Raw genomic sequence first — 26511 nt, 5'->3', positions numbered from 1 at the left:
GGAAGGAAGGAAGGAAGGAAAAAGATGTGCTGATAAAAGTTAAGGGGGCGGGTCGGTATCGTCCACCAATCAGAGATGCTGTTACTGTCCTGCATGAACTGTCCAATGAGGAGCATGGATAGTCAGAGGGTGCCGCCATTGCCGCCCTGTTTGAGTCCTGTGTAGCTGCAGGGAGGTTGGTGGTGGCTCGGCCTGGTCGTTGTGCCTTCTGCTGACTGTAGGCCCTTTAGAAGGAGCACTGCTCACGTCTGAATCAGGAAATGGTGAGTGTGCCCTGGGCTCCTGAAGTCATGCGTGGCGTGTTGGTGACGCTGCGGAGGCTTTGTCCCAATGGGATGTCACCTCCCTGACGTTCGCCTGATCCTGTGCTGCAGTCTGAGGTGAAGTCTGTCACCGGCGCCCTCTAACCCACGTGCGTTTTAATTCGGTGCAGAGCAGGCAGCGGGGAGCTTGGGGTCTGGTCCCATGGGTGCGACCCTGCCCCTTCCCCCTTCTGAAGCAGTGTCATCTCGTCCCCTGTGCTCTCGGGTGAGACCGCGCCTCCAGACTTTGCATCGCTGGCGAGTTGGTGTGACGCTCTCTAGCGTTCCGACTGTTATGAGGGGACTTTGATAAGCACTATTACCTTTTTTTACTCATTCTAGGCAAACCTTTTACCAATGAACTGTAACCCTATCCCGCTTCCTGGTTTTTGCTGTTAGTGTTAATGCGGGAGGATTTGTTTACGCCCTCTGGGCTGGGAGTGGGAGAAAATGCCCAGGCTTTCAAGGAAGAGAGGATCTTCAATTTGCTTCAAACTTGTGTGTATTTACCGATCAATTTGGGAATTAATTGTTTAGGCAAAGGTGGAATTTTTGGAAAATGTTAGCATTGCTGGCTGTGAAAACGCATGAAATGAAGGTGAATAATTTGTGAAAACAAAAACGTGGTGGTTTCTTTGGCTGTGGTCTTGAATAGAAGGATGGGTTGTATCTGTTTCCATCTCACTGTTAGGAATACTCGGAAGTTGTGTATATCTTTTTTATTTAATTTTAGCTTGTTGTATGTGACTCAGAATTTAACCATTTCTTACATATTTTGCATTTCTTTTGAGGTTTTTTTTTTTTTCAAAATATTACCAAGATGGTCCTCTGCTATTTTTTTTCCATCTCCTTTTTTTTTTCTTTATTTTTTGAGTCTCTTGTAACCTCCCCTAATTTATGACTTTATTCATTTGCCTCTTCCCTCCTTTTTTGTTAGTTTGACTAGAGTTTTGCCTATTTTACTGTTTTCTAATTGAACCATTTCTTAGATTGTTATTGACTGTGTGTATTATTTGAGTCAATTTCATTAATTTTTCAACTTATTTGTTCTTTCTTTCTGTCTTTGCTCTTCAATCTGGCTTGTTCTTGTTTTCCCAAAACCTTGTGTCTGAGTCATTGTGTCTGAGTTCTCCACGTGGGTGGGGGAAGCTGGGGTTGTTTTTTTTTTTTGGTTCTTCTAAATTAAAGATGAACTTGGAGAGTAACCAGAGGAAAAATTGATCGAGTTTGAGGTTGAGAGGGGGAAGGCAGAAAACAGGGCAGGCGAGCTATAAATATTGGCATTTGTCCTTTGTGGTAGGAGAGAAGACAAAACGAAACAAAAAGATGCCTTTTAAGTTCAACACAGAGATCAGTGAGGAAGCCCAGGGTGTTAAGGAAAACATACTTTCTAAGTGTTGAAACTTGTATCAAGTTCAGAGGGACCTGAGTTACAGGGTTTTGTTTCATACAGTGAGGGATTACACCAGAGATAACAGGTTAGAAATAGAATAGAGACAACTTACTGAGAAAGGAAAGGCACTCCCAAGAATTAACAGATGAGTAGTGAACTGAGGAAGGAGCCCCCAATTTGGTCTGAGAAAATGTTGTCCATGATTCGTTTGAGACATTCGAAATAGTTTGTGTACCAGGAGCTTTTCCTGAACATGTTCTTTTCCTTAATAAAAGACCCAGTAAGAAAGGACTTAAGATCATCCTTTGCTGACTGGCTTCTTTCTTATGTTAATCTTTAGATTACTTTTTAAACTTTTGCATTGTATATAAACATTTGTAGCTATGAGCTTACTTACTTCTTGCTACTCTTTGTTTTCCCACTTTTATTGAAAATAGATTTTCCCCCTCACTATATATCTTGAACGTCAAATGTTATTTCTCCTCCCTTTACCCCTCCCAGTTCCTCCTCACCTCCCCTCCTATCTGGATCCACTCCTTTTCTGATTCTCATTAGAAAACAAACAGGTTTCTAAGAGATAATAATAAAACATAATAAGATAAAACAAAAATTAACACACCTAAATTGGACAAAGCAAACAAAAGGAAAAGGGCCCAAGAGAAGGTACAAGAATCAGATACCCACTCACATGCACATTCAGGAATCCCTTAAAAACAGGAAACCATAATATATCCAGATCTGTGTAGGCCCTGTGCATGCTGTCTCAGTCTCTGTGAATTCATACTCAGATTGATTTTTAGATGGCCTTGTTTTCTTCTTGTTCACCATCCCCTCTGGGTCTTATACTCTTTCTGCATCCTCTTCCAAGGGGTTCTCTAAAGTCTGGGGGAAGGATTTTATAGAGACATCCCATTTAGGGCCGAGTGGTCCAAGGCCTCTCATTCTCTGTATAATGTCTGGCTATGGGTCTCTATATTTGTTCTCATATGCTCCAGAATGAAGCTACTCTGATGATAGCTGAGCAAGGCACTGATCATATTTTTCTTCCTAGGTCTGTGTTACCTCACTCATAATGATTTTTTTTTTAGTTCCATCCATTGTGAATTTCATTTTTTTCTTAATGGTTGATTAATACTCCATTTTTTTGTTTGTTTGTTTTTATTCATTCTTCCATTGAGGTACATCTGGATTGTTCCCAGCTTCTGGTTATCAATAAAGCAGTAATGAAAACAGTTTAGCAAGTGACCTTATGTAGGATGGAGAGTCCTTAGAGTATATGTCAAGGGAAGAACCACCACACTGTTTTCCATAGCTGTGCAAGTTTGCACTCCCATCAGCAATGGATGGTTAAATATTCCTTTTACTGCACATTTCACTAGCATGATCTGTCACTTGTTTTATTGATCTTAGCCATTCTGAGAGGTAGAAGATGGAATATCAAAGTAGTTTGATTTGCATTTCCATGGTAGCTAAGGATGTTGAATATTTCTTTGTGTTTTAGCCATTCTACTTTACTCTTTTGAGTATTCTCTGGATGTGTATCCCATTTTTCATTTGAGTTATTTATTTTCTTGATATCTAGTGGGTTTTTTGTTTGGTTGGTTTGTTAGTTCCGTTTTGTTGTTGTTGTTGTTGTTTTGCTTTTAGTTTTCACATACCATAGGATATACTACTTTACTAAATGTCTTTGCCATTCAGAAGCTTCACAGTATCATGAGGTTCCATTTAAGAATTGTTGCTCTAATTGCTTATGTTAATGGTGTTCTATTCAGAAATTTTTTCCTTATGCCGTGAGTTCAAGGCTATTTCCCATGTTTTCTTCTATCAGGTTCAGTGTATTTGGCTTTATATTGATGACTTTGATCCATTTGGAGCTGAGTTTTGTGCAGGGTGATGAGTATGAGTGTGTTTAAATTCTTTTATATGCAGCTATCTTGCTTGACCAGCACTATTTGTTGAAAATCCTCTTTTTCTATTCTGTATTTCTGGCTTCTATTAAAAAGCAAGCAAGCAAGCAAACAAACAAACAAACAAAAACTCAGGTGTCCATAGGTGTGGTGGTTTGAATAGGTATAGCCCCATAGACTCACATGTTTCATAGGACTTGCCTCTATTAGGAGGTATGGCCTTGCTGGAGGAAGTGTGTCACTGTGGGGCAGGCTGTGAAGCCTCCTATGCTAAGCTATACTCAGTGTGGCACACAGTCTCCTTCTGTTGCCTGGGGATCAAGATGTAGAACTCTCAGTTCCTGTAGGACCATATCTGCCTGCATGTTGCCATCCTTCCTGTTATGATAATAATGGACTAAACCTCTGAAACATAAACCAGCCCCAATTAAAAGTATTCCTTTATAAGAGTTGCTGTGGTCGTGCTGTCACTTCACAGCAATGAAACCCAAACTAAGATAATAGCTGTGTGTGTTTATGTCTGGGTCTTCAAGGTGATTTCATTGATCATTGTGTCTTGACCAATATCATGCTGTTTTTGTTACTGCAGCTCTATAGTACAACTTGAAATTGGGGATGGTGATATATCCTTAGCAGTTCTTTTATTAGTCAGAATTGTTTTTGACTATCCTTGGTTTTGATGGGGATTGCATTGAAACTTTAAATTAATTTTGATAAGATGATCATTTTTAATATATATATGTATGCATATATACATACATATATATACATATATATGAGGACTACTGATTTTTTTTACACAGAAGTTCACTTTTATTACATGGCTCAAATTTAATTATAAAATATGTAAATGTAGCAGAATATAATACTCAACAAAATATTATATATTCACAGGAAGTATGATTAGATACTATTTAACTGCCTTATGTTATTTGCTTAAATTCACTTAGCTATCTTTTTACTTTGTCTTACAGTAACAGTTACAGTAACAGAATCATTCATTTGGCATTTTTCTTTTTCATATCATCAGAAGAATTGAGTTCTTTTCACAAACTTTAGTCTAGTAGATACTCAAATTATGGTTCTAAACTTTTGTAAATAACTTACTCATGGTTCATTCTCCTGCATCAGAACCCTCTGATTAGGTCTTTTGAAGCAATTAGCTGATTTTCATTGCAGCCACTACACGATTACCTAATATCTCATACAAGAAGATCATACCAGTACAAATATGTGTGCGTGTGTGTGTGTGTGTGTGTGTGTGTATCCGTGTGCATGTGTGTGTGTGTTCAGCTAGGCAGATTTCTTTTTTTTTTTTAATTGGATGTTTTATTTACATTTCATATGTTATACCCTTACCTCTTACCCCACCCACCCAGGAATCCCCTATCCCCTCACCCCTCCTCCTGCTTCTCTGCAGATGTACCCCTACCTACCCCCCCACTCCCACCTCCCCACCCTCAAATCCCCACCCTCTGGGGCGTCCTGCCTTCATGAGACCAAGGATCTCTTCTCCCACCTATGCCCAGCAGGGCCCTCCACCTTTACATATACAGCTGAAGCCATGGATCCCTCCCTAAGTGCTCCCAGGCTGGTGGTTTAGACCCTGGGAGCTCTGGTTGGTTGGTATTGTTGCTCTCCTCATGGGGCCGCAAACCCTATCAGCTCCAAAGGCCTTCACTCTAACTCCTCCATTGGGAACCCTATGATCAGTTCAATGGCTAGCTGTGAGCATCTGTCTCTGAATATGTCAGACTCTTGCAGACCTCTGAGGAGACATCTATATCAGGCTCTTATCAGCATGCACTTCCTGACTTCCACATCAGCATCTACATTTAGTGACTGAACATGGGATGGATCCTCAGGTGGAATGGTCTTCAGACGGCCCCTCCTTCAGTTTCTGTTCCTCACTTTGTCTCCATATTTGTTCCCTTGAGTATTTTGTTGCTCCTTCTAAGAAGGACTGAAGCACCCCCACTTGGTCTTCCTTCTTCATGAGCTTCATGTGGCCTGTAAGTTGAATCTTGGGTATTTCAAGGTTCTGGGCTAATATCCGATAATCAATGAGTGAGTACCATATGTGATTTAACTTTGGTACCTGGTATCTGTCTAGGAAGTTGTCTATTTCATCCAGGTTTTCCAGTTTTGTTGAGTATAGGCCTTTGTAGTAGGATCTGATGATTTTTTGAATTTCTTCAGTTTCTGTTGTTATGTCTCCCTTTTCAGTTCTGATTTTATTAATTTGCATACTGTCTCTGGTTAATCTGGCTAAGGGTTTATCTATCTTGTGGATTTTCTCAAAGAACCAGCTCCTGGTTTTGTTGATATTTTGTATTGTTCTTTCTGTTTCTATTTGGTTGATTTCAGCCCTGAGTTTGATTATTTCCTGCCTTCTCCTCCTCGGTGTATTTGCTTCTTTTTGTTCTAGAGCTTTTAGTTCTGCTGTCAAGTTGCCAGTTTCTTTTCGTAGGCACGTAGAGCTGTGAATTTTCCTCTTAGCACTCCCTTCATGGAGTCTCACAAGTTTTGGTATGATGTGTCCTCATTTTCATTGAATTCTAAAAAGTCTTTCATTTCTTTATTTCTTCCTTGACCAAGTCATCATTGAGTAGAGAGTTGTTCAGTTTCCATGTGCATGTGGGTTTTCTATTGGTTTTGTTATTATTGAAGACAAGCCTTAGTCCGTGGTGATCTGATAAGATGCAAGGGATTATTTCAATCTTTTTGTATCTGTAGAGGCCTGTTTTGTGACCAATTATATGGTCTATTTTGGAGAAGGTACCATGAGGTGCTGAGAAAAAGATATATTCTTTTGTTTTAGGATGAAATGTTCTATAGATGTCTGTTAAGTCCATTTGAAATTAACTTCTGTTAATTTCAGAGTGTCTCGGTTTAGTTTCTGTTTCCATGATCTGTCCATTGCGGAGAGTGGGGTGTTGAAATCCCCCACTATTATTGTGTGAGGTGTAATGTGTGTTTTGAGCTTTAGTAAAGTTTCTTTTATGTATGTAGGTGCCCTTGCATTTGGAGCATAGATGTTCAGAATTGAAAGTTCACATTGGTAGATTTTTCCTTTGATGAGTATGAAGTGTCCTTCCTTATCTTTTTTGATTACTTTTGGATGAAAGTTGATTTTATTTGATATTAGAATGGCTGCTCCAGCTTATTTCTTGAGACCATTTGCTTGGAAAATTGTTTTCCATCCTTTTATTCTGAGGTAGTGTCTGTCTTTGTCACTGAGGTGCATTTCTTGTATGCAGCAAAATTCTGGGTCCTGTTTGTATATCCAGTCTGATAGTCTGCGTCTTTTTATTGAGGAATTGAGACCATTGATGTTAAGAGATATTAAGGAAAAATGATTGTGGCTTCCTGTTATTTTTGTTATTAGAGGTAAAGTTATGTTTGTATAGTTATCTTCTTTTGGGGTTGTTGGAAGATTACTTCCTTGATTTTTCTAGGTTGTAGTTTCCCTCCTTGTGTTGGCGTTTTCCATCAATTATCCTTTGAAGTGCTGGGCTTGTGGGAAGATATTGTGCAAATTTGTTTTTGTCATGGAATATCTTGGTTTCACCATCTATAGTGATTGAGAGTTTTGCTGGGTATAGTATTCTGGGCTGGCATTTGTGTTCTCTTAGGGTATATATGTTGTCAGTCCAGGCTCTTCTGGCTTTTATAGTCTCTGGTGAGAAGTCTGGTGTAATTCTTATAGGTCTGCCTTTATATGTTACTTGACCTTTTTCCCTTACTGCTTTTAGTATTTTTTTCTTTGTTTTGTGCATCTGATGTTTTGATTATTATGTGACGGGAGGTATTTCTTTTCTGGTCTAGTCTGTTTGGTGTTCTGTAGGCTTCTTGTATGTTTATGGGCATCTTGTTCTTTAGGTTAGTGAAGTTTTCCTCAATAATTTTGTTAAAGATATTTACTGGCCCTTTAAGTTGGGAATCTTCACTCTCATCTATACCTATTATCCTTAGGTTTGGTCTTCTCATTGTGTCCTGGATTTCCTGGATGTTTTGTGTTAGGAGTTTTTTGCATTTTGCATTTTCTTTGACAGCTATGTCAATGTTTTCCATGGTATCTTTTGCACATGAGATTCTGTCTTCTATCTCTTGTATTCGGTTGGTGATGCTTGCGTCTATGACTCCTGATCTCTTTCCTAGGTTTTCTATCATCAGTGTAGTCTCGCTTTGAGATTTCTTTATTGTTTCTATTTCCATTTTCAGATCCTGGATGTTTTTAATTCCTTCTTTGTGTTTTCTTGCATTTCTTTAAGGGATTTCTGTGTTTCCTCTTTAAGTGTTTCTACCTGTTTACTTGTACTCTCCTGTATTTCTTTAAGGGAATTACTTATGTCCTTCTTAAAATCCTCTATCATAATCATGAGAAGTGATTTTAATTCTGAATCCTGCTTTTCTGGTGTGATGTGGTATCCAGGGCTTGCTATATTGGGAGAACTGGGTACTGATGATGCCAAGTAACTTTGGTTTCTGTTGGCTGGTAAAAAGAATTAGACAGTGTTCCTTCTATTTCTATTTTGTGGAATAATTGGAGGATGATTGGCATTAAGTCTGCTTTTGAAGTCTGGTAGAATTCTTTACAAAGCCACGAAAGCCTGGGGGTGGTTGTTGTTGTTGTTTTGTTTGTTTAGTATGGCCTTATGATTTCTGGATTTCCTCAGTGTCTGGTATGTCATTTATTTCATGTCTATCTTTGTTAATTTGGATCTTCTCTCTGCTTTTTACTTAATTTGGGTAAGGGTTTCAGATCTAACTGATTTTTCTCAAAGAACCAACTCTCTGATTCATTGATTCTTTGCACTTTTGTTTTGTTTGTTTGTTTTGGTGTGCTGATAAGTTATTAGTAAGAGAGCTATTCAAGCTTTTAATGTAGGCACTTAGTACTGTGAACTTGCCTCTTCGACCTCTAATATGCCCCATAACTTTGGGTATGTGTGTATTCATTTTTATTCAGTTCTAGAAAGTCTTTAATTTCTGTTTTGATGCTTTTTTTTTTTCAATCAGTACAGAGTTAATCAGTTTCCATGAGTTTGTAGGCTTTCAGTTGTTTCTGTTGTTGACACCCAGCATTACTCCAAGGTGGTCAGATAGGATAGGAGGAGTTATTTCAGTTTTCTTGTACCTGTTGAAACTTGCTTTGTGTCCAAGTATGTGGTCAGTTTGGAAAACTGTTCTATTGGGTGCTGAGAAGGTATATTCTTTTGCATTTGAGTGTAATTTTCTTTTCTTTTTTCTTTTTTTTTTTTTTTGTTTTGTTTTTCAGTTTTTTGAGACAGGATTTCTCTGTATATCTCTGGCTGTCCTGGAAGTCACTCTGTAGACCAGGCTGGCCTCGAATTCAGAAATCGGCCTGCCTCTGCCGCCCAAGTGCTGGTATTAAAGGCGTGCGCCACCACTGCCCAGCATGTAATTTTCTATAACTATCTGTTAAGTCCAGTTAGTTTATAACTTCGGTTAGCTCCCGTGTTTCTCCATTTAATTTTTGTCTCTATCATCTGTCTGTTGGCAAGACTGAGGTATTGAAGTTTCCCACTGTCAGTGTGTGAGGTTCAACATGTGATTTAATTATAGATGTGGTTCTTTACAAACCTGGGTCCCTTTGTGGTTAGGACATAGATGTTAAGAATTGTCATGTCCTCTTGGAGGATGTTTTCCCTCTTTGATTAATATGTAATCTCCTTAGTTACCTCTTCTAATTAGTTTTGGTTTGAAGTTTATTTTGTCAGATATTAAAATGGCTACACTAGCTTGGTTCTTGGGTCTATTATCTTGGAATATCTTGTTCCATCCTTTTAACCAAATGTGATGTATATCCTCCATGTTTAATTGTGTTTTCTGAATGCAGCAAAAGGATGGATCCTGTTTTTAAATCTAATTTGTTATTCGTGTTATTTTGGGGTGTGTGTGTGTGTGTATGTCTGTGTGTGTCTGTGTATGTCTCTGTGTGTGTGTCTGTGTGTGTATTGCTTGCTGGCCTGGGATTTATTTCCTATGTTTTCTTGGATGTGATAACTTCCTGATCTTGGAATTTCTTTAGGCCTAGGTTTGTAAATAGATATTGATTAAATTTGGTTTTATCATGCAAGGTCTTTCTCCATCTATTGTAATTGAAATTTTTTCTAGATATAGTAAACTAATCTAATTTTAGTCTCCAGTGAAAAGTTAGGTGTTATTCTATTAATATTCCTTAATATTCTACTTGGTCTTTTTCCTTTAAAGCTTTTAATACTCTTTCTTTGTTCTGTACATTCTATATGTTAAGAAATTCCCAAGGCAAATTTCTTTTCTGATCCAGTCTATCCAGTATTTTTTACACTGAAAATTTTCTTCTATGATTTTGTTGAAAATACTTTCTGTGCCTTTGACATGGCTTTCTTCTTCTTCTTCTATTCCTTTTATTCTTACATTTAGAGTTTTCATGGTGACCAGATTTTCTGGATGTTTGTTCTAGAAGTTCTTTATTTTTATTTATTTATTTTTTTAAAAGCTGAAGTGTATTTATTAATTGATAGTTAATGGATGATTAATGAAAACCAGGCTTATCTATTTCTTTATAGTTAAAAATACAAAATTATCCTAAATAACGGTTATATAGACAGATACAATTGTGTAGATTATTAACATAATTCTCAAAACAGTGTCTTGGAAGGAAACACTGGAAAAGTAGATCAAAATGCTTATTTCTCTTACTTTTCATTGTATCTCCCCATGTTAGCTGTACCATTAAGTTTTGTTTTTGTTTTTTTTTTTTTCAAATCGTAATTTTTACTCATTCACACAGGGGTTATAAACACAAAAAGGCAGGACGTGTGGAAGGGTATGACACTGGAGCGTGAGTGTTCAGGGGGAATACAGATATCTCTCAGAACAGGGTATCGGCTGGGTGAAGGTTCAGGGGACAGGTCACTATGAGTCTGCCTATGATTCACTTGTCCTTATCTAAGTTGGTATTGTCTGCCAAGGCTACCTAATTTACAAGGTCTATGACTACTCAGGCTGGTAAATTTCCACAAAAGCTGTCTGTTTACAATAGCTTATAGCCATCTGTTTCAATGTTTTTCCACAGAGATCCAAGACTTGGTGTTACTATACACATATGACAGGCCTATTGCTGATTTTAGGCCTATGGATGATTTTAGGCCTTCAGTGTGTAATCAGGGCTGCCCCTGACATCTTCTCCCTTCTCTAAGTATAGAAGGGCTGTGGTGATTCTAATCTTGGAAAGTCCGGGATAGAGGCCTAACCTCCAGTATTTGAAGGGGACCTTGCATTGGCTCCGGTCCCCCTGTCGTTGTCCAGTGAGGCATGAGGTCCATACCCATCCCAATGTCTTTTTCTTGGAGAGGGGATACTTTTGACATCAACCCCTATGAAGTCAGCTTTATCCCTCAAGGAACACAGATATTTTTAACTTTTATTTATATTCCCTTGCAGTGCTTAGCCTCACAGCCTAAGCAAGAATTCAGATCACCAGTCAGAAGGGGTTCTGGGTGGCCCCTCTCTGCTTTGTCTGGAGGGGGGAAGTCCCGTCTTTTAGGTTGGGTGGAGGATTTTGGGAGCACCATGGATAGAGTAACAACCTCATCTTGAGTCTCGTGGTCCTCCATAGCTAACTTATGATAATGTATCTAAATATGTTTTGCTACCAAATTATTTATCTGTTGTTTCACAGAGTTAGTCAGCCTATTTGAGGCCCAGGGACCAGAAGAAATAAGCAAAAAGAACCCAATTAATGGTCCCCAGATGGGAAAAAGTAGAGTTGACAACCATGGAGAGGCTGAAAACCACTTCTTGTACCAGCACTCATCTTTCTCTTTCTCTCTCTGACTTTTCTCAGGGCCTTCTCTGACCTTTTTTATGCTCTCTTTAATCATCCCTGTCTTGTCTATGTAAAGGCAACATTCTTCTTTAAGGGTTGTACACCTCAAGAGCTGTACACAGCCTTTTCTATTGTAATAGAGTAAATCAAGTCCAATAAAGATCTTTGAGATTTTTGGATGTCTCTTCAGACAGCGAAGCGAGGGATTTCTTCAGATTAGTGATGTCAGTCTCTAGCTGTTTGATGTTCTTGTCAATGGCCCATTGAAGGTCTGAGTAGTATAAGTTCGGAGGCCAGCATCTGGATTAGAACTTCTAACAGCAGACATCACGGGTGATTGATTTTTACCTGGAAAGGAAAAAGAATGGAATTCTCAGGAGATTTCTCTTCCCTGGAAGTCAATTGTTATTCATCTTATTTTATGGTTGGGCCTGGCTTTGTGGGGGTTTCTATTTGTTTCATTAATCTTTTTAGTAGCTGGTTAGCTGTGCCTTCTGTGGTCTTTCAGTTTTAGAGAGTTAAAAGTGAACAAGGCATGATGGAGAGTATTTCAGGGGGACTCCTTCTGGGGGGGTATCATTCCCCCTTTTTTGTTTTTAAAGCCAATTTTTCAGAGTTCTTGTAAAATCAGGGCAGAAGGGCCAACAGCCGCTCCTTCCACAGAGAGTCATGAAGATGCTATTTAAAGAAATGTAAATTTATATTAATAATCTCTTTTGTCAAAGAACTGTTATAGCACAGCCGACAACTAATCAGACTATATAATATATCAATTAATAATAGCTTCTTCTACTTTTTGTGAGATTACTTCTCTTTTGTCAATTAATTGTTGAGAGAAATTAGGGTTTACATCTCTCTTGAGAAAATTAAACTTGATATTAGAGACTTAAATTCTGTGGAGAGCTTAAAGTAAGATCTCAGCCAATTAACATCTCCTAGAAACTTTAGAAAATAATTTGAAATCAGTAAACTCTCTTTTTTTTTTCAGACCCTTTATCTGTTTTTTTTTAAATTGGATATTTTATGTATTTACCTTTCAATTTTATCTCCTCTCCCATTCTCCCCCAAAAACCCATATCCTATACCCCCTCCTTCTATTTTTATGAGGGTGTGCTCCAAACATCCTCCCAGTCCCATCTCCCTGCTATCGAATTCCCCAACACTAGGGAATCCAAAATTTTGGGGACCATGGCCCTCCACTTCCACTGATGTCTGACAAGGCCACTCTCAATTACCTACACAGGTGGAGACATATGTCCCTCCCTTTGTGCTCTCAGGCTGGAGGCTTAGACTTTTGGAGCTCTGGTTGAATCTTTTGGTACTCCTCCTAAAAAGGACCAAAGCATCCACCCTTTGATCTTCCTTCTTCTTCTTGAGTTTCCTGTGGTCTATGTGTTGTGTCTTAGGTATTGTGAGCTTTTGGGCTAATATCCACTTATCAGTGAGTGCATACCATGTGTGTTCTTTTGAGATTGGGTCTTCACTCAGGATGATATTTTCCAGTTCCATCCATTTGCCTAAGAATTTCATAAACTCATTGTTTTTAATAGCTGAGTAGTACTCCATTGTATAAATGTACCACATTTTCTGCATCCATTCTTCTGTTGAAGGACATCTGGGTTCTTTCCAACTTCTGGCTATTATAAATAAGGCTGCTATGAACATGGTGGAGCATGTGTCCCTGATGTAAGTTGAAACATCTTTTGGGTATATGCCCAGGAGTGATATAGCTGGGTCCTCAAGTAACACTAAGTTCAATTTTCTGAGGTACTGCCAGACTGCTTTCCATAGTGGTTGTACCAGCTTACAATCCCACCAACAGTGGAGGAATGTTCCTCTTTCTCCACATCTTTGCCAACATCTGCTGTCACCTGTGTGTTTGATCTTAGCCATTCTGACTGGTGTGAGGTAGAATCTCAGTGTTGTTTTAATTTGCATTTCCCTGATGACTAGGAATGCTGAACACTTCTTTAGGTGCTTCTCAGCTATTCGAGCTTCCTCAGTTGAGAATTCTTTGTTCAGCTCTGTGCTCCATTTTTAGATAGCGTTCTTTGATTGTCTAGAGTCTAATTTCTTCAGTTCTTTGTACACCTTGGATATTAGCCCTTTATCAGATGTAGGGTTGTTGAAAATCTTTTCCTAATCTGTTGGTTCCTACTTTGTCCTATTAACTGTGTCCTTTGCTTTACAGAAGATTGCAGTTTTATGAGGTCCCATTTGTCAATTCTTGGTCTTAGAGCAAAAGCCATTGGTGTTCTGTTCAGGAACTTTTCTCCTGTGCCCATGTGTTTGAGGCTTTTCCCCAATTTCTTTTCTATTAGTTTCAGTGTAGCTGGTTTTAGGTGGAGGTCCTTGATCCACTTGGAATTGAGCTTTGTACAAGGAGATAAGTATGGATCAATTGGCATTCTTCTACATGCTGACCTCCATTTGAACCAGCACCATTTGTTGAAAATGCTGTCTTTTTTCCACTGGATGGTTTTAGCTCCTTTGTCAAAGATCAAGTGACCATAAGAATGGGGGTTCATTTCTGGGTCTTCTATTCTATTGATCCTCTTGCCTGTCTCTGTTCCAATACCATGCAGTTTGTTTTTTTTTTTTTTTTTTTTTTTTTTTTTATCACTATTGCTTTGTAGTACAGCTTGAAGTCAGGGATGGTGATTCCCCCAGAAGTTCTTTTATTGCTGAGAGTAGTTTTTGCTATCCTGGGTTTTTTGTTATTCCAAATTGTAAGGAGCAGGACTTTAAACAGGACTGACTCCATTTTGTAATAGGAAACTTTTAAGACATGTCTGGATGTCTGGTACTTGTAAAGACATGTCTGGAAATGGTCAGAGCCCGGTGATAACCAGACAGGAGTGGTTATCTGCCGTGCACGTCACCAGTAATGCTAAATTCAGCATAAAAGAGGAGCCTATCCGGAGCACTTCATCACACTTGTAGCCATGACTGGCTAACGTGATCCTCGGAACAAAGCCTTCTCAGCACTTGGTCATCAAAGAGTTAACCTAGAGATGTACACCTCCAACTTTGTGGTCCAGCTCCGACTTCAAGCCCAGAGACAATGCCCCCAGCTTTGAGGTCAAGCACCATGGGAGGTCAAATTAGCAATTCAACTATCTGGAAGCTGCAGCCTGACCCCGCCTTCATGGATTCCAACCTGTAACCTGACACCATCAAAAGGACTCAGGTGGTATAATCTATGAATGAATGATGTGCTTATTGCTATGCTTATTTCTTTGATAATTAACAACTTATTACGTGTGTTAATTGTGCATATTGTTGGAGGCAACCTATAGGAAATGTGACAATATCTTGTTGTAGCATTAGCCTGAGCATTTGTGTTTGTGTTTGCTTGCTGTGCATTATCATTAAAGAAGTAACTGAATTCCACAAACTCTCTGTCTCTTGGCTTACTCTCTTCCCTCTCCAGGAGCTGATAATCTCACAATCAAATCCAGTATAAGATCCCTGAGTAGAGCACGACCTGTCCCTCCTCTCCCCTCGGGGGATTCAAACCCTTTGCTCCTAATAGATAAGAGTCCTTGCTCGGTACACAAATGAATTTTAAGATTGCTCTTTCTATCTCTGTGAAGAATTGAGTGGGAATTTTGATGGGGATTGCACTAAATCTGTAGACTGCTTTTGGCAAGATAGCCATTTTTACTATATTAATCCTTCCAATCCATGAGCATGGGAGATCTTTCCATCTTTTGAGATCTGCTTCGATTTCTTTCTTCAGGGGCATGAAGTTCTTGTCATACAGGTCTTTTACTTGCTTGGTTAGATTCACACCAAGGCATTTTATATTGTCTGTGACTGTTGTGAAGTGTGTCATTTCCATAATTTCTTGCTCAGCCAGTTTATCTTTTGAGTAGAGGAAGGCTACTGATTTGCTTGAGTTAATTTTATATCCATCCACTTTGGTAAAGTTGTTTATCAGGTTTAGGAGTTCTCTGGTGGAAGTTTTGGGGTCACTTAAGTATACTATCATATCATCTGCAAATAGTGAGATTTCGACTTCTTCCTTTCCAATTTGTATCCCTTTGACCTCCTTGTGTTGCCTAATTGTTCTGGCTAGGACTTCCAGTACTATATTGAACAGGTAGGGGGAGAATGGGCAGCCTTGTCTAGTCCCTGATTTTAGTGGAATTGCTTCAAGTTTCTCTCCATTTAGTTTGATGTTGGCTACTGGTTTGCTGTATATTGCTTTTACTAATTTTAGATATGGACCTTAAATTCCTGATCTTTCCAATACTTTTATCATGAAGGGATGTTGAATTTTGTCAAATGCTTTCTCAGCATCTAGTGATATGATCATGTGGTTTGTTTCTTTAGTTTGTTTATATAGTAGATTACATTGATGGATTTCCGTATATTGAACCATCCTGCATTCCTGGGATAAAGCCTACTTGATCATGATGGATAATTGTTTTGATGTGTTCTTGAATTCGGTTCACTAGAATTTTATTGAGTATTTTTGCATCGATGTTCATAAGGGAGATTGGTCCGAAGTTCTCTTTCTTTGTTGGGTCTTTGTGTGGTTTAGGTATGAGTGTAATTGTGGCTTCATAGAATGAATTGGGTAGTGTTCCTTCTGTTTCTATTTTGTGGAATAGTTTGAAGAGAATTGGTATTAGATTCTCCATGAAGGTCTGATAGAATTCTGCACTAAAACCATCTGGACCCAGATTTTTTTTTGTGGGGAGGCTTTTAATGACTACTTCTATTTCTTTTGGGTTTATGGAACTGTTTAGATAGTTTATCTGGTCCTGATTTAACATTGGTAACTGGTACTTGTCTAGAAAATTGTCCATTTCATCCAGATTTTCCAATTTTGTTGAGTATTGGTTTTTGTAGTAGGATCTGATGATTTTTTTTAATTTCCTCGGTTTCTGTCGTTATGTCACCCTTTTCAGTTCTGATTTTATTAATTTGGATACTGCCTCTGTGCTCTCTGGTTAATCTGGCTAAGGGTTTATCTATCTTGTTGATTTTCTCAAAGAACCAGCTCCTGGTTTTATTGATTCTTTGTATAGTTCTTTTTGTTTCTATTTGGTTGATTTCAGCCATGAGTTTGATTATTTCCTGCAGTCTACTCCTCTTGGGTGTATTAGCTTCTTTTTGTTCTAGGTCTTTCAGGTGCGTTGTCAAGCTGCTAGTGTATGCTCTCTCCAGTTTTTTTTTTATATGGACTTAGAACTATGAATTTTCCTCTTAGCACTGTTTTCATTGTATCCCATAGGTTTTGGTATGATATGTCTTCATTTTCATTAAATTCTAAAAGGTCTTTAATTTCTTTCTTTATTTCTTCCCTGACCAGATTATCAATGAGTAGGGTGTTGTTCAGTTTCTGTGTGAATGTGGGCTTTCCATTGTTTTTGTCATTATTGAAGACCAGCCTTAGACCATGGTGATCTGATAGGATGCATGGGATTATTTCAGGTTTTTTTTTTTTTTTTTTTTTTTATCTGTTGAGTCCTGTCTTGTGCCCAATTATATGGTCTATTTTGGAGAAGGTACCATGAGGTGCTGAGAAAAAGGTATATTGTTTTGCTTTAGGATGAAATGTTCTATAGATATCTGTTAAGTCCATTTGGTTCATAACTTCTCTTAGTTTCATTGTATCTCTGTTTAGTTTCTGTTTCCATGATCTATCCATTCCTGAGAGTGCAGTGTTGAAGTCTCCCACTATTATTCACTATTATTGTGTGAGGTGCAATGTGTGTTTTGAGATTTAGTAAGGTTTCTTTTATGAAAGTGGGTGCTCTTGCATTTGGCGCATAGATATTCAGAATTGAGACTTCATGTTGGTTGACTTTTCCTTTCACAAATGTTAAATGTCCTTCCTTATCCTTTTTGATAGCTTTAAATTGAAAGTCAAATTTATTCGATATTAGAATGGCTACTCCAGCTTGTTTCTTAGGGCCATTTGCTTGAAAAATTGTTTTCCAACCTTTTACTCTAAGGTACTGTCTGTCTTTGTCACTGAGGTGGGTTTCCTGTATGCAACAAAAAGCTGTGTCCTGTTTGTGTATCCAGTGTGTTAGCCTATGCCTTTTTATTGGGGAATCGAGTCCATTGATGTTAAGAGATACTCAGGAGAGGGTATTATTGTTGCTTCCTTTCATTTTTTGCTAATAGTGGAGGCATAGTTTGTGTGATTATCTTCTTTTGGTTTTGTTGGAAGGGGATTATTTTCTTGCTCTTTCTAGGGTATAATTGCCCTCCTTGTATTGGGACTTTCCTGCTATTATCCTTTGTAGTGCTGGGTTTGTGGAAAGATACTGTGTAAATTTGGTTTTGTCATGGAATATCTTGGTTTCTCCATCTATGGTAATTGAGAGTTTTGCTGGGTATAGTAGCCTGGGCTGGCATTTATGTTCTCTTAGGGTCTGTATGACATTGGTCCAGGATTTCCTGGCTTTTATAGTATCTGGTGAGAAGTCAGTTGTAATTCTGATAGGTCTGCCTTTATATGTTACTTGGCCTTTTTCCCTTACTGCTTTTAAAATTCTTTCTTTGTTTTGTGCATTTTGTGTTTTTTTTATTATTATGTGACCAGAGGTTTTTCTTTTGTGATCTAGTCTATTTGGCATTCTGTAAGCTTTCTTGTATGTTTATGGGACGCTCATTCCTTAGGTTAGGGAAGTTTTCTTCTATAATTTTGTTGAAGATATTTATTGGCCCTTTAAGTTGGGAATCTTCACTCTCATCTATACCTATTATCCTTAGGTTTGGTCTTCTCATTGTGTCCTGGATTTCCTGGATGTTTTGTGTTAAGAACTTTTTGCATTTTGTGTTTTCTTTGACAGTTGTGTCAATATTTTCTATGGTATCTTCTGCACCTGAGATTCTTTCTTCTATCTCTTGTATTCTGTTGGTGATGCTTGTGTCTATGACTCCCGGTTTCTTTCCTAGGTTTTCTATCTCCAGGGTAGTCTACCTTTGTGATTTCTTTATTGTTTCTATTTCCATTTTTATATCCTTGACGGTTTTGTTCAATTCCTTCATCTGTTTGTTTGTGTTTTCTTGTAATTCTTTAAAGGATTTTTGTGTTTCATCTTTAAGGGCTTCTACCTGTTTACCTGTGTTCTCCTCAAATTCTTTGAGAGTGTTATTTATGTCCTTCTTAAAGTCCTCTATCATCATCATTAGAAGTGATTTTAGATCTGGTTCTTGCTTTCCTGGTGATATGGGGAGTTCAGGACTTTCTAATGTAGGAGAACTAGGTTCTGATGATGGCAAGTACCTTGGGTTGCTGGTGCTTGTGTTCTTGCGCTTGCCTTTCGCCATCTGGATCTCCTTTGTGCTATCTGCGCTGTCTCTGACTGGAGCCTGTCTTTCCTATTATCTTGGTTGTGTCAGAACTATTTGGGATGGGTTTTGGTGCTGGGGTTAAAGCTGAGGCCCAAGATCTGCTCAGTGCTCAGGTGGAGACCGGAAGGAACCCGTGCTCTGGGCCAGGAGTGAATTCCTGGGTCCCAGTGGGTCCTGGTTACTCCGTTTGAGGCAAGTGTTGCTGCCTCCTTAGGATACTGCTGGTGTTAGAGCTCCTGGGAGCTCCGTTTCCTCTGGGTTTTGTGAGATTGGATGCAGAGCTGACTCCCGGGATCTGCTGAGCGCTCCGGGCCAGGAGTGAATTCCTGGATCCCAGTGGGTCCCTCTGTTTGGGGCAGTTGTTGCTGTCTCCTTACCTGAAATACTGCCCGAGTTAAACTCCTGGGAGGCCCTCTTCCGCTGGGTTTTGTGAGGTTGGGTACAGAGCTACCACCTGAGATCTGCTGTATGCTCAGGCCCAGACCGGAAGTCCCTAGAAGTTCTTTAGATTTAACATTTTCTTTGTCTGAGGTATCCATTCCCACTTTTGTGTATCCAATGCCTGAAATTCTTTCTTGCATCTCTTGTAGTCTATTAGTGAGTCTTCCTCTGAGTTTCCTGTTCAAAGTCCTAAACTTTTCATTTCCAGATATTATCATCATCATCATCATTATTATTTTTTTCATCATCATCATCATTATGGTTTTTCCTTATTTCCTGTTTCCACTTTCAGATCTTGAACTGTTTTATTCATTTCCTTCCACTGTGTTTTCTAGATTTCTTTCAGGGATTTTTTTTTTTTTTCTCTTTGAGGCCCACTATCATGTTCCTAAGGTGTAATTTAAATTCTTTTTCTTGTACTTCAGCTACATTGCAGTACTGAGTCTTCTTTGGTGGGGCTGGTGGGCTCTAGTGCAGACATGTTGTCCTGTTTTTATGTTGCCATCTAGGCATCTAGGTTTGGGAAGATTGTAATTCTTGGTGCTGATATATTTGGTCATCTTTGTTGGGTCAGTGTTTTGTTCCTTGGTTTCTGTTGTCTTCTCTGGTTCTTAGGATAGTGTGGTGGCTGTGTTTCCTGATACCTGTGATTACTAGGGATTCTAGGTAAAATGTGTTTCTAGGTATTGTGAGCTAACAGTAGTAATAGGGTATGAGTTAGGATAGGGAGCCAAAGGGCCCAAAGGAGTGAGAAAAGCTAGGGACTGCTTTGTCTCCTGGGAATGAGGGCACAGAGTAAGGAGAGGTCACTACAGAGCTGGGGATAAGAATGGGGGATTGGACTTGGAGAGATAGAGGGAAAGGTGAAGGTCTGTATTTAGCCTTTCTGCTTTGCTGCCTGGAGTGGCCCAATGGTTAACAGAGAATGCCTTTTGGATTGGGTGGCTGGGTTAAAGAAATGAGTGGGGTGAAGGAAGTTTGGAGAGGAAGATCTGTGTGATCCGTTGGAGAAGGAGACAGAGAGGAAAGGGAAGCTGCAGAAGATGGTCTGCTGCAGAGCTTGGCATGACAGGGAGGAGGATGGATTTGGAAGACAAGAGAGAGAAAGAAATGAAGATATGCAGTTAGCCTACCTGCTTCCCTAGCTGGAGTGGCCAGTGGATTTACAGGGAAGCCTGCTGCGGTTGCTGGGATAAAGCAATGAGTTGAAGGAAGGAACTTTGGAGAGGAAGATCTGTGTGATGCACTAGGGTCGTGGGGGAAGGGAGGCTACAATAGGTCGTCTGCTACATATCTGAGTATAAGACTGGGCATTGGTTTTGGAGGGACAGAAGGAGAGGTGAAGATCTGGATTAGTCTTCTTCCTTTCCTATTTGGAGTGGCCAGTGGGTTCCCAGGGAATGCCCGTTGGGATTGGTAGCTAGGATAAAGCAATAAATAGGGGAGGATGTTTTGGGAGGGAAGTTGTGTGTTATATCCACTGAAGATAGGCCACAGCAGGTGGTCTGCTGCAGAGCTGGGGTTGTGACTATGGGATTGGATTTGGAAGAGCAGAGGGAGAAGAAGGTGACGATCTTCAGTTAGTCTGTCTGCCTCCCTCCCTGGCTGTAGTCCTTAGTCTTAAGTGTATTTCAAAGGGTTTGCCAAGTTTTGTGTTCATTTTCGTGTGTGGTTATTATGAACTGCTTTAGTTTTTGCATGTGTGGAATGGTAATTATTTTTCATTCTGTTTTTAAAGATACTTTTCATGAATTTAGGCATTTCAGTGGGTAGTTCATTACTTTCAGAGTTTGAAATACACCATTTCATCCTTTTCTAACCTTTAGGGTTTCTCTGTGTAGCCTTGACAGTCCTATTGGGTTCAGGGATAAGTCTAGAAACCGTGTTTCAGAGACCAGAAGCTTAAAATGAAAAGCGTTATTCTCTAAGTGTTCTGGGGGGTAGCCAGTTAGGAATTTGAACCCTGTCAGGGAAAGGAAAGAACATTTATAAAAAAAAAAAAAAAATCCACAGGTTGGGTGGGATATAGTCTTGACCAATCACAGGTAATGTACAAGGATAGTTCCATTGTGGTTTTCGACCCAGCTTAAAGCCAACCATTCAAGTGCATTGAATTGACATTTGTGGTTTGGGCTTATCTGGGCCACCTAGGCCTGGGGTCATGAACTTAGTTTAGTTTGACTTTAGGAGCAAGATGGATAAGCTGTCTAAAGATGGCTGGACTCAAACAGCTGTCTCCTTAGAGTAACACAATGTACATGTGCAAATCTAAAACTTGATAATAAAGAGTTGTGAGCTTTTGGAGACCTATACTGACTTCTTTTTCATATCTATTATTAACTGAATCCAAACATATTAAATTGGATAAAATGTTGGAGAAACAATTAGGATGGCCAATTATACCAAGGAAATTCAAGGAGCTAATAATTTTGTTTTTCGAGGCAGGGTTTCTCTGTGTAGTCTTATAAAATAAGGAATATGAAAGGAAGGAAAGGAAAAGAAAGAAATTAGAAACATCATGATCGAGACCTCTTTGGTAAGACTAAGAGACTAAACTAAAAGTTCTTGGCATGTAAGTGGGTATGAATGTGTTTCCTGAAGGAAACACTTTTGAGTTCAGGCCTGTAGAATGTATGTATCAAAATTTCATAATGAAACACATTGTTTCCTGCAATTTCTATGTTCTAAAAAGAAGCCACACTTCAAAGATTTATTAATAGCTAATTTGCTAAGGATTCCCATCAAAATTAATGACCAGTAATTGTGTATTTCTAAAGTAACTACTCAGGAAGTTGAGGAAGAAAAGTGATGAAGCATGACATTAACCTGTAGGCATAACAACCTCTCCTTTAGTCTATTACCCAGCAGAGGTAATGGAAGAGAAAAGTTATTAGGATATGGGGGAAGTGGACCTCTTTAGTAATAGTTCTTTGGGGTCGGGCTTGATCGTTTCTTTTAGTAGTTTAGTCCCATAGCAGACACCAATTATGACTTAGTAGCTGTAGACTAGTCCTCTAGGCAGGCAGATACCACAATAGGCATTTGTCCCTGCATGTGACTTTGTACTCTGCATTCTAAAAAAATTTTGTTACACTTTCCTCTCTCTCTCTCTCTCTCTCTCTCTCTCTCTCTCTCTGAGTGCGTGCGTGCGTGCGTGCGTGCGTGCGTGTGTGTGTTCACATTCCAGTGTGTGTGGTGTGGACTTTTAGTCCAGCAGAGATTTCTGTAAAAGGCTCGGATCAAATGAGTAGATGCCAGAAAAGATACTCTTGTACCATATGTGGTACAGGTTTCCAGCTTTTGTGAGCCATCATCTGTATTAGGGGTGGGCTTTTGGTGATGTACAGTTCTTTTAATTATTTCTGCTCACTCATGTTCCTGTAAGTAATCCCAGTAAAATGCGTTGGCTTTCCAAGTTGGACTTTGATGCTATCCTTATTTTGGTCTGTCATCAGTTCCCTATCTAGGATAAGTAGACATTTCTTCATATCTCTTCAGAACTGGTTTCAGACAACAACAGATCCATCTTGATACCAAATGTGTGCATGTATATTTGTGTACACACACCCACACATGAAGTGACATATCAAGGAATGATGAGGACATTCTAAGAAATTTGTTTTCCTTGTGTCAAGATTTTGCTATGTAGCTTTGGGGTTCCTGGAATTTGCTATGTAGATAAGGCTGGTCTTGAATTCACAGAGATCCACCTCTGCCTCTTGAGTATGAGATTAAAGGCATGCACCACTGTGCCTGACACATTCTTAGTCATTATAAGACAGAGTTCATCCAGATTTCAGTGGGGTTTTGATCAGAGAAATCTCTTAGCATGTCAGAAATAGGCAAAAAGTTGGAAAGATACTAGGAGTACTTAAAATACTATATTGTTATAAAGCATTCCATGGTAGCAATTCCCCCTTTACTGTTAAGCTGGTTATTGGTATTCCAATGAGTGTCCTCGGGCTTCATAATCAACTGTTATTGACAAATAGATATTTCTACTAACTATACAGGCTCCCTAGAGCTGGTGTCTACTCTGATGGATTCCAAATTAATAAAGATGCAGTATACAGAGAGTAGTGAGTCAGAAGAGATAGTCATGTTCTGGTGTTCTTTTATTATACAGTTTCTTATTAACATCAGAATCGTGTGGCAGTGTGAGAGTTAGAATGAATAGTAAATGCGTGTTTACTATTTATAAATACTTTTAAAAAGTAATGCCAACCATGATGTACAGGCAATATATGAAGAACAAATCATGAAGTGAAGTAATCAAGTCACACTATGTTTACAGTGTTTTTCCACCATTAGTCTTGTAAATTTATGTGGATTATTTTAGGAACAAGTGACCTTTGAGGATGTGGCTGTGAACTTCACCTTAGGAGAGTGGGCTTTGTTGGATTCTTATCAAAAGGAGCTCTACAGAGATGTGATGAAGGAAACCTTTAGCAACCTGATCTCCGTAGGTAAAAAATATAGCATGATAACTTTTCCTTGTTCATTCAGAAAAATAACTGTTTCTTGTTCATCTGTGTACTTGCATAATTTGAAATACTGAAAGATGTTGGTGAATATAGTATGCCTTGTTACATTATACACAGGGTAGTGGGGGAAGTCAAATGTAATGATTTTTAATGTAATGTTGAATAATACTTTCTTTGGGTTTACCTTTCAGGGAAAACTGAGGAAGAAAATATTGAAGATTACCAAAATATTAGGGGAAATCTGAGGTAATGTATAATCAAAGAGAAAGAAAGGAATTTACATCAAATACTTGAAAGTAATAGGAAATCTGAGACTAAAGTAAATAATCCAGATTTACAACTCTCAATGTGAACACATTGAACTTGACCATTCAGAATTGAGGGACTCCCAACTCTGTAAAGGAATGTTACACAATGTCCTGTGACTTTAAACTGTATGAGACATTTTCCAGGTCTCTCATTAACAGAAACTTTCCTTTGAGTACAAAATTATTTAATATATTCTTACCAAGTTAACTCTAGACTTTGAATATAAAATATATGTGTGTTTGGGATATATTATGTTCTACCTTCAATAAAAATATTCAGCTATGTCAATTCCATAAAGCCTGACCCTCACCATTTTGCAGAATGAACATTCGGTTTTGATAACTTTCTGGGAAAGACTATGTTTGCCAAATATGAGCCCGCCATGAAATAAAGATAAGTAAAGGACAGAGCATGAAATGAGCAAAATAAACTACTGTGTATCTGCAGTGTTTTTCACCATTCTTTTTGTAAATGTATGTAGATTATTTTAGGAGACAGCAATGATATTAGAGAAACTAAGAAGACTGTATGATGTTCTCAGGGCCTGTGTCTCAGTGTTCAGTCCTTTCAGGTTTATAAATTGTTGTGGCAGTAAAGTCAACACTTTTTTTCCCCTTTCCCCCTTAGTATGAGGTCTTTCTTTGTGGCTCAGGTTGACCTCAAACTTGCAGTTCCTCAGCCTTTACTTAAGTATTGAAGTAACAAGTGTGGGCACAGTACCCAGCCTCCTACACTTCTCTGAGCTAGACATAAGACTATAGTAGGATTCTTTTTTTTTTTTTTCAGCACTCTCATGGTTGAAGGATTCTATGAATTTGAACGTGGTATTCAGTATAGAGAAACACACCAACAGATTCAAGAGCATAAGTACATGCCTCCTGGAATAGTAGTATATGAAAACAGTGCGTATGAAAATGATGTCATTGCTCTTTCACAGTCAGAGGAGCGCCTCAGAGTTCTAACTGTAGAGAAGCCGTTTGAGTATCAGAAATGTATGGAAAAGCTTATTAAGCATAAGAAATGTTGGAAAGATTTTGCGTATTCTGAGTCCTTTCTTACTCATGAGAATCCTTTGAGAGAGAAACCCTATGGAAATAACCGATCTAATGACCCCCACAGGAGTCTCACTTCTGATCAAGATTATGAGTCAACACCTACTGGAGATAATCTCCATGGATACAAGCAACTTGAAACCACTCTCATGACATGCAATTATGTCCAGTCACATGAAAGAATCCAAGCTGGAGAAAAACCATTTATGTGTAAGCAATGTGGAGAAGCCTTTGTTAATTCCAGTCACCTTATCAAACATTATAAAATTCATACTAGAGAGAAGACTTTTGCATGTAAATATTGTGGGAAAGCTTTCATTCATCCAAGGGCCTGTTATAACCATGAACGAACTCACACTGGAGACAGACCTTATGTATGTAAACAATGTGGGAAAGCATGTATTCATTCTTACCATCTTCTCCAACATGAAAGAAGCCACACCCGAGAAAAACTTTATGCATGTAAGCAGTGTGGGAAAGTATTCGGACGTTCTTCATACCTTCGAAAACATGAAAGAATTCACACTGGAGAGAAACCTTATTTATGTAAGCACTGTGGGAAAGCTTTCAGTGATCCCACAACCCGTAACAATCATGAGAGAACTCACACTGGAGAGAAGCACTATATTTGTAAGCAGTGTGGGAAAGCCTTCATTCGTTCCTCTCAGCTTCTGATCCATGAGAGAATTCACACTGGAGAGAAACCTTACTCCTGTAAACATTGTGGAAAAGCCTTCACCTATTCCAGTGCTTGTTACATTCACGAGAGAATTCACACTGGAGAGAAACCCTATGTTTGTAAGCAGTGTGGGAAAGCATTTACATGTTCCACATACCTTCACAAACATGAAAGAATTCACACTGGAGAGAAACCTTACTCATGTAAGCAGTGTGGGAAAGCCTTTATCCAACATAGGGCTTGTTACAATCATGAAAGGATTCACACTGGAGAGAAACCTTATGTGTGTGTACAATGTGGGCATGCTTTCACTTTTTCAAAATCCCTTCAAATACATGAAAGAAACCACACTGGAGAGAAACCATATGTATGTAAGCAATGTGGGAAAGCCTTCACATGTTCTACATATCTTCACCAACATGAAAGAACTCACAGTGAGAAGAAAGCCAGTGGATAGAACTTCTACCAATGTAATCATTTGAGAGTCTTTGTATCCAGCTTGCTGTTATTGGAAAGAAGAAAGGGAGGGAGGGAGGGAGGGAGGGAGGGAGGGAGGGAGGGAGGGAGGGAAGAAACTAGAGAAAATGAGCAATTGTGTAATTTTTACTTACATATGCAAGTATACATGGGATAAAACCTGTTGTACCAGGTTTGTTGCTGCATGGCTTTTATTCCAACATGAGGGCAGTAGAAGTTTAGAGGATTATAACATTCAATAAGCCTTACATGGATGGAGGGTTTGCGCACTGCTTGGGAGATGTAAGAAGTACCATTTCTAACCAAATGA

The 26511-nt window shown here is 38.9% G+C and overlaps 1 protein-coding gene across 1 annotated transcript; it reads left to right on the top strand.

The window, feature by feature from the left end:
* The first annotated feature begins 156 nt into the window (after nt 1–156).
* On the top strand, nt 157–26247 carry LOC114634946 (zinc finger protein 709-like). Its single transcript, XM_028783572.1, has 4 exons — nt 157–263; nt 23540–23666; nt 23876–23930; nt 24780–26247. The coding sequence occupies exons 1-4, from the start codon at nt 261–263 to the stop codon at nt 26179–26181; spliced, it is 1587 nt and encodes a 528-aa protein (XP_028639405.1). The 5' UTR covers nt 157–260; the 3' UTR covers nt 26182–26247.
* Nucleotides 26248–26511: the final 264 nt, after the last annotated feature.

Source organism: Grammomys surdaster, unplaced genomic scaffold (assembly GCF_004785775.1).
Source record: "Grammomys surdaster isolate TR1022 unplaced genomic scaffold, NIH_TR_1.0 1149, whole genome shotgun sequence".
NCBI classification, from domain to species: Eukaryota; Metazoa; Chordata; class Mammalia; order Rodentia; family Muridae; genus Grammomys; species Grammomys surdaster.
Note: the sequence above shows the minus strand (reverse complement) of the source record. Positions and strands in the feature narration are given on the sequence as shown.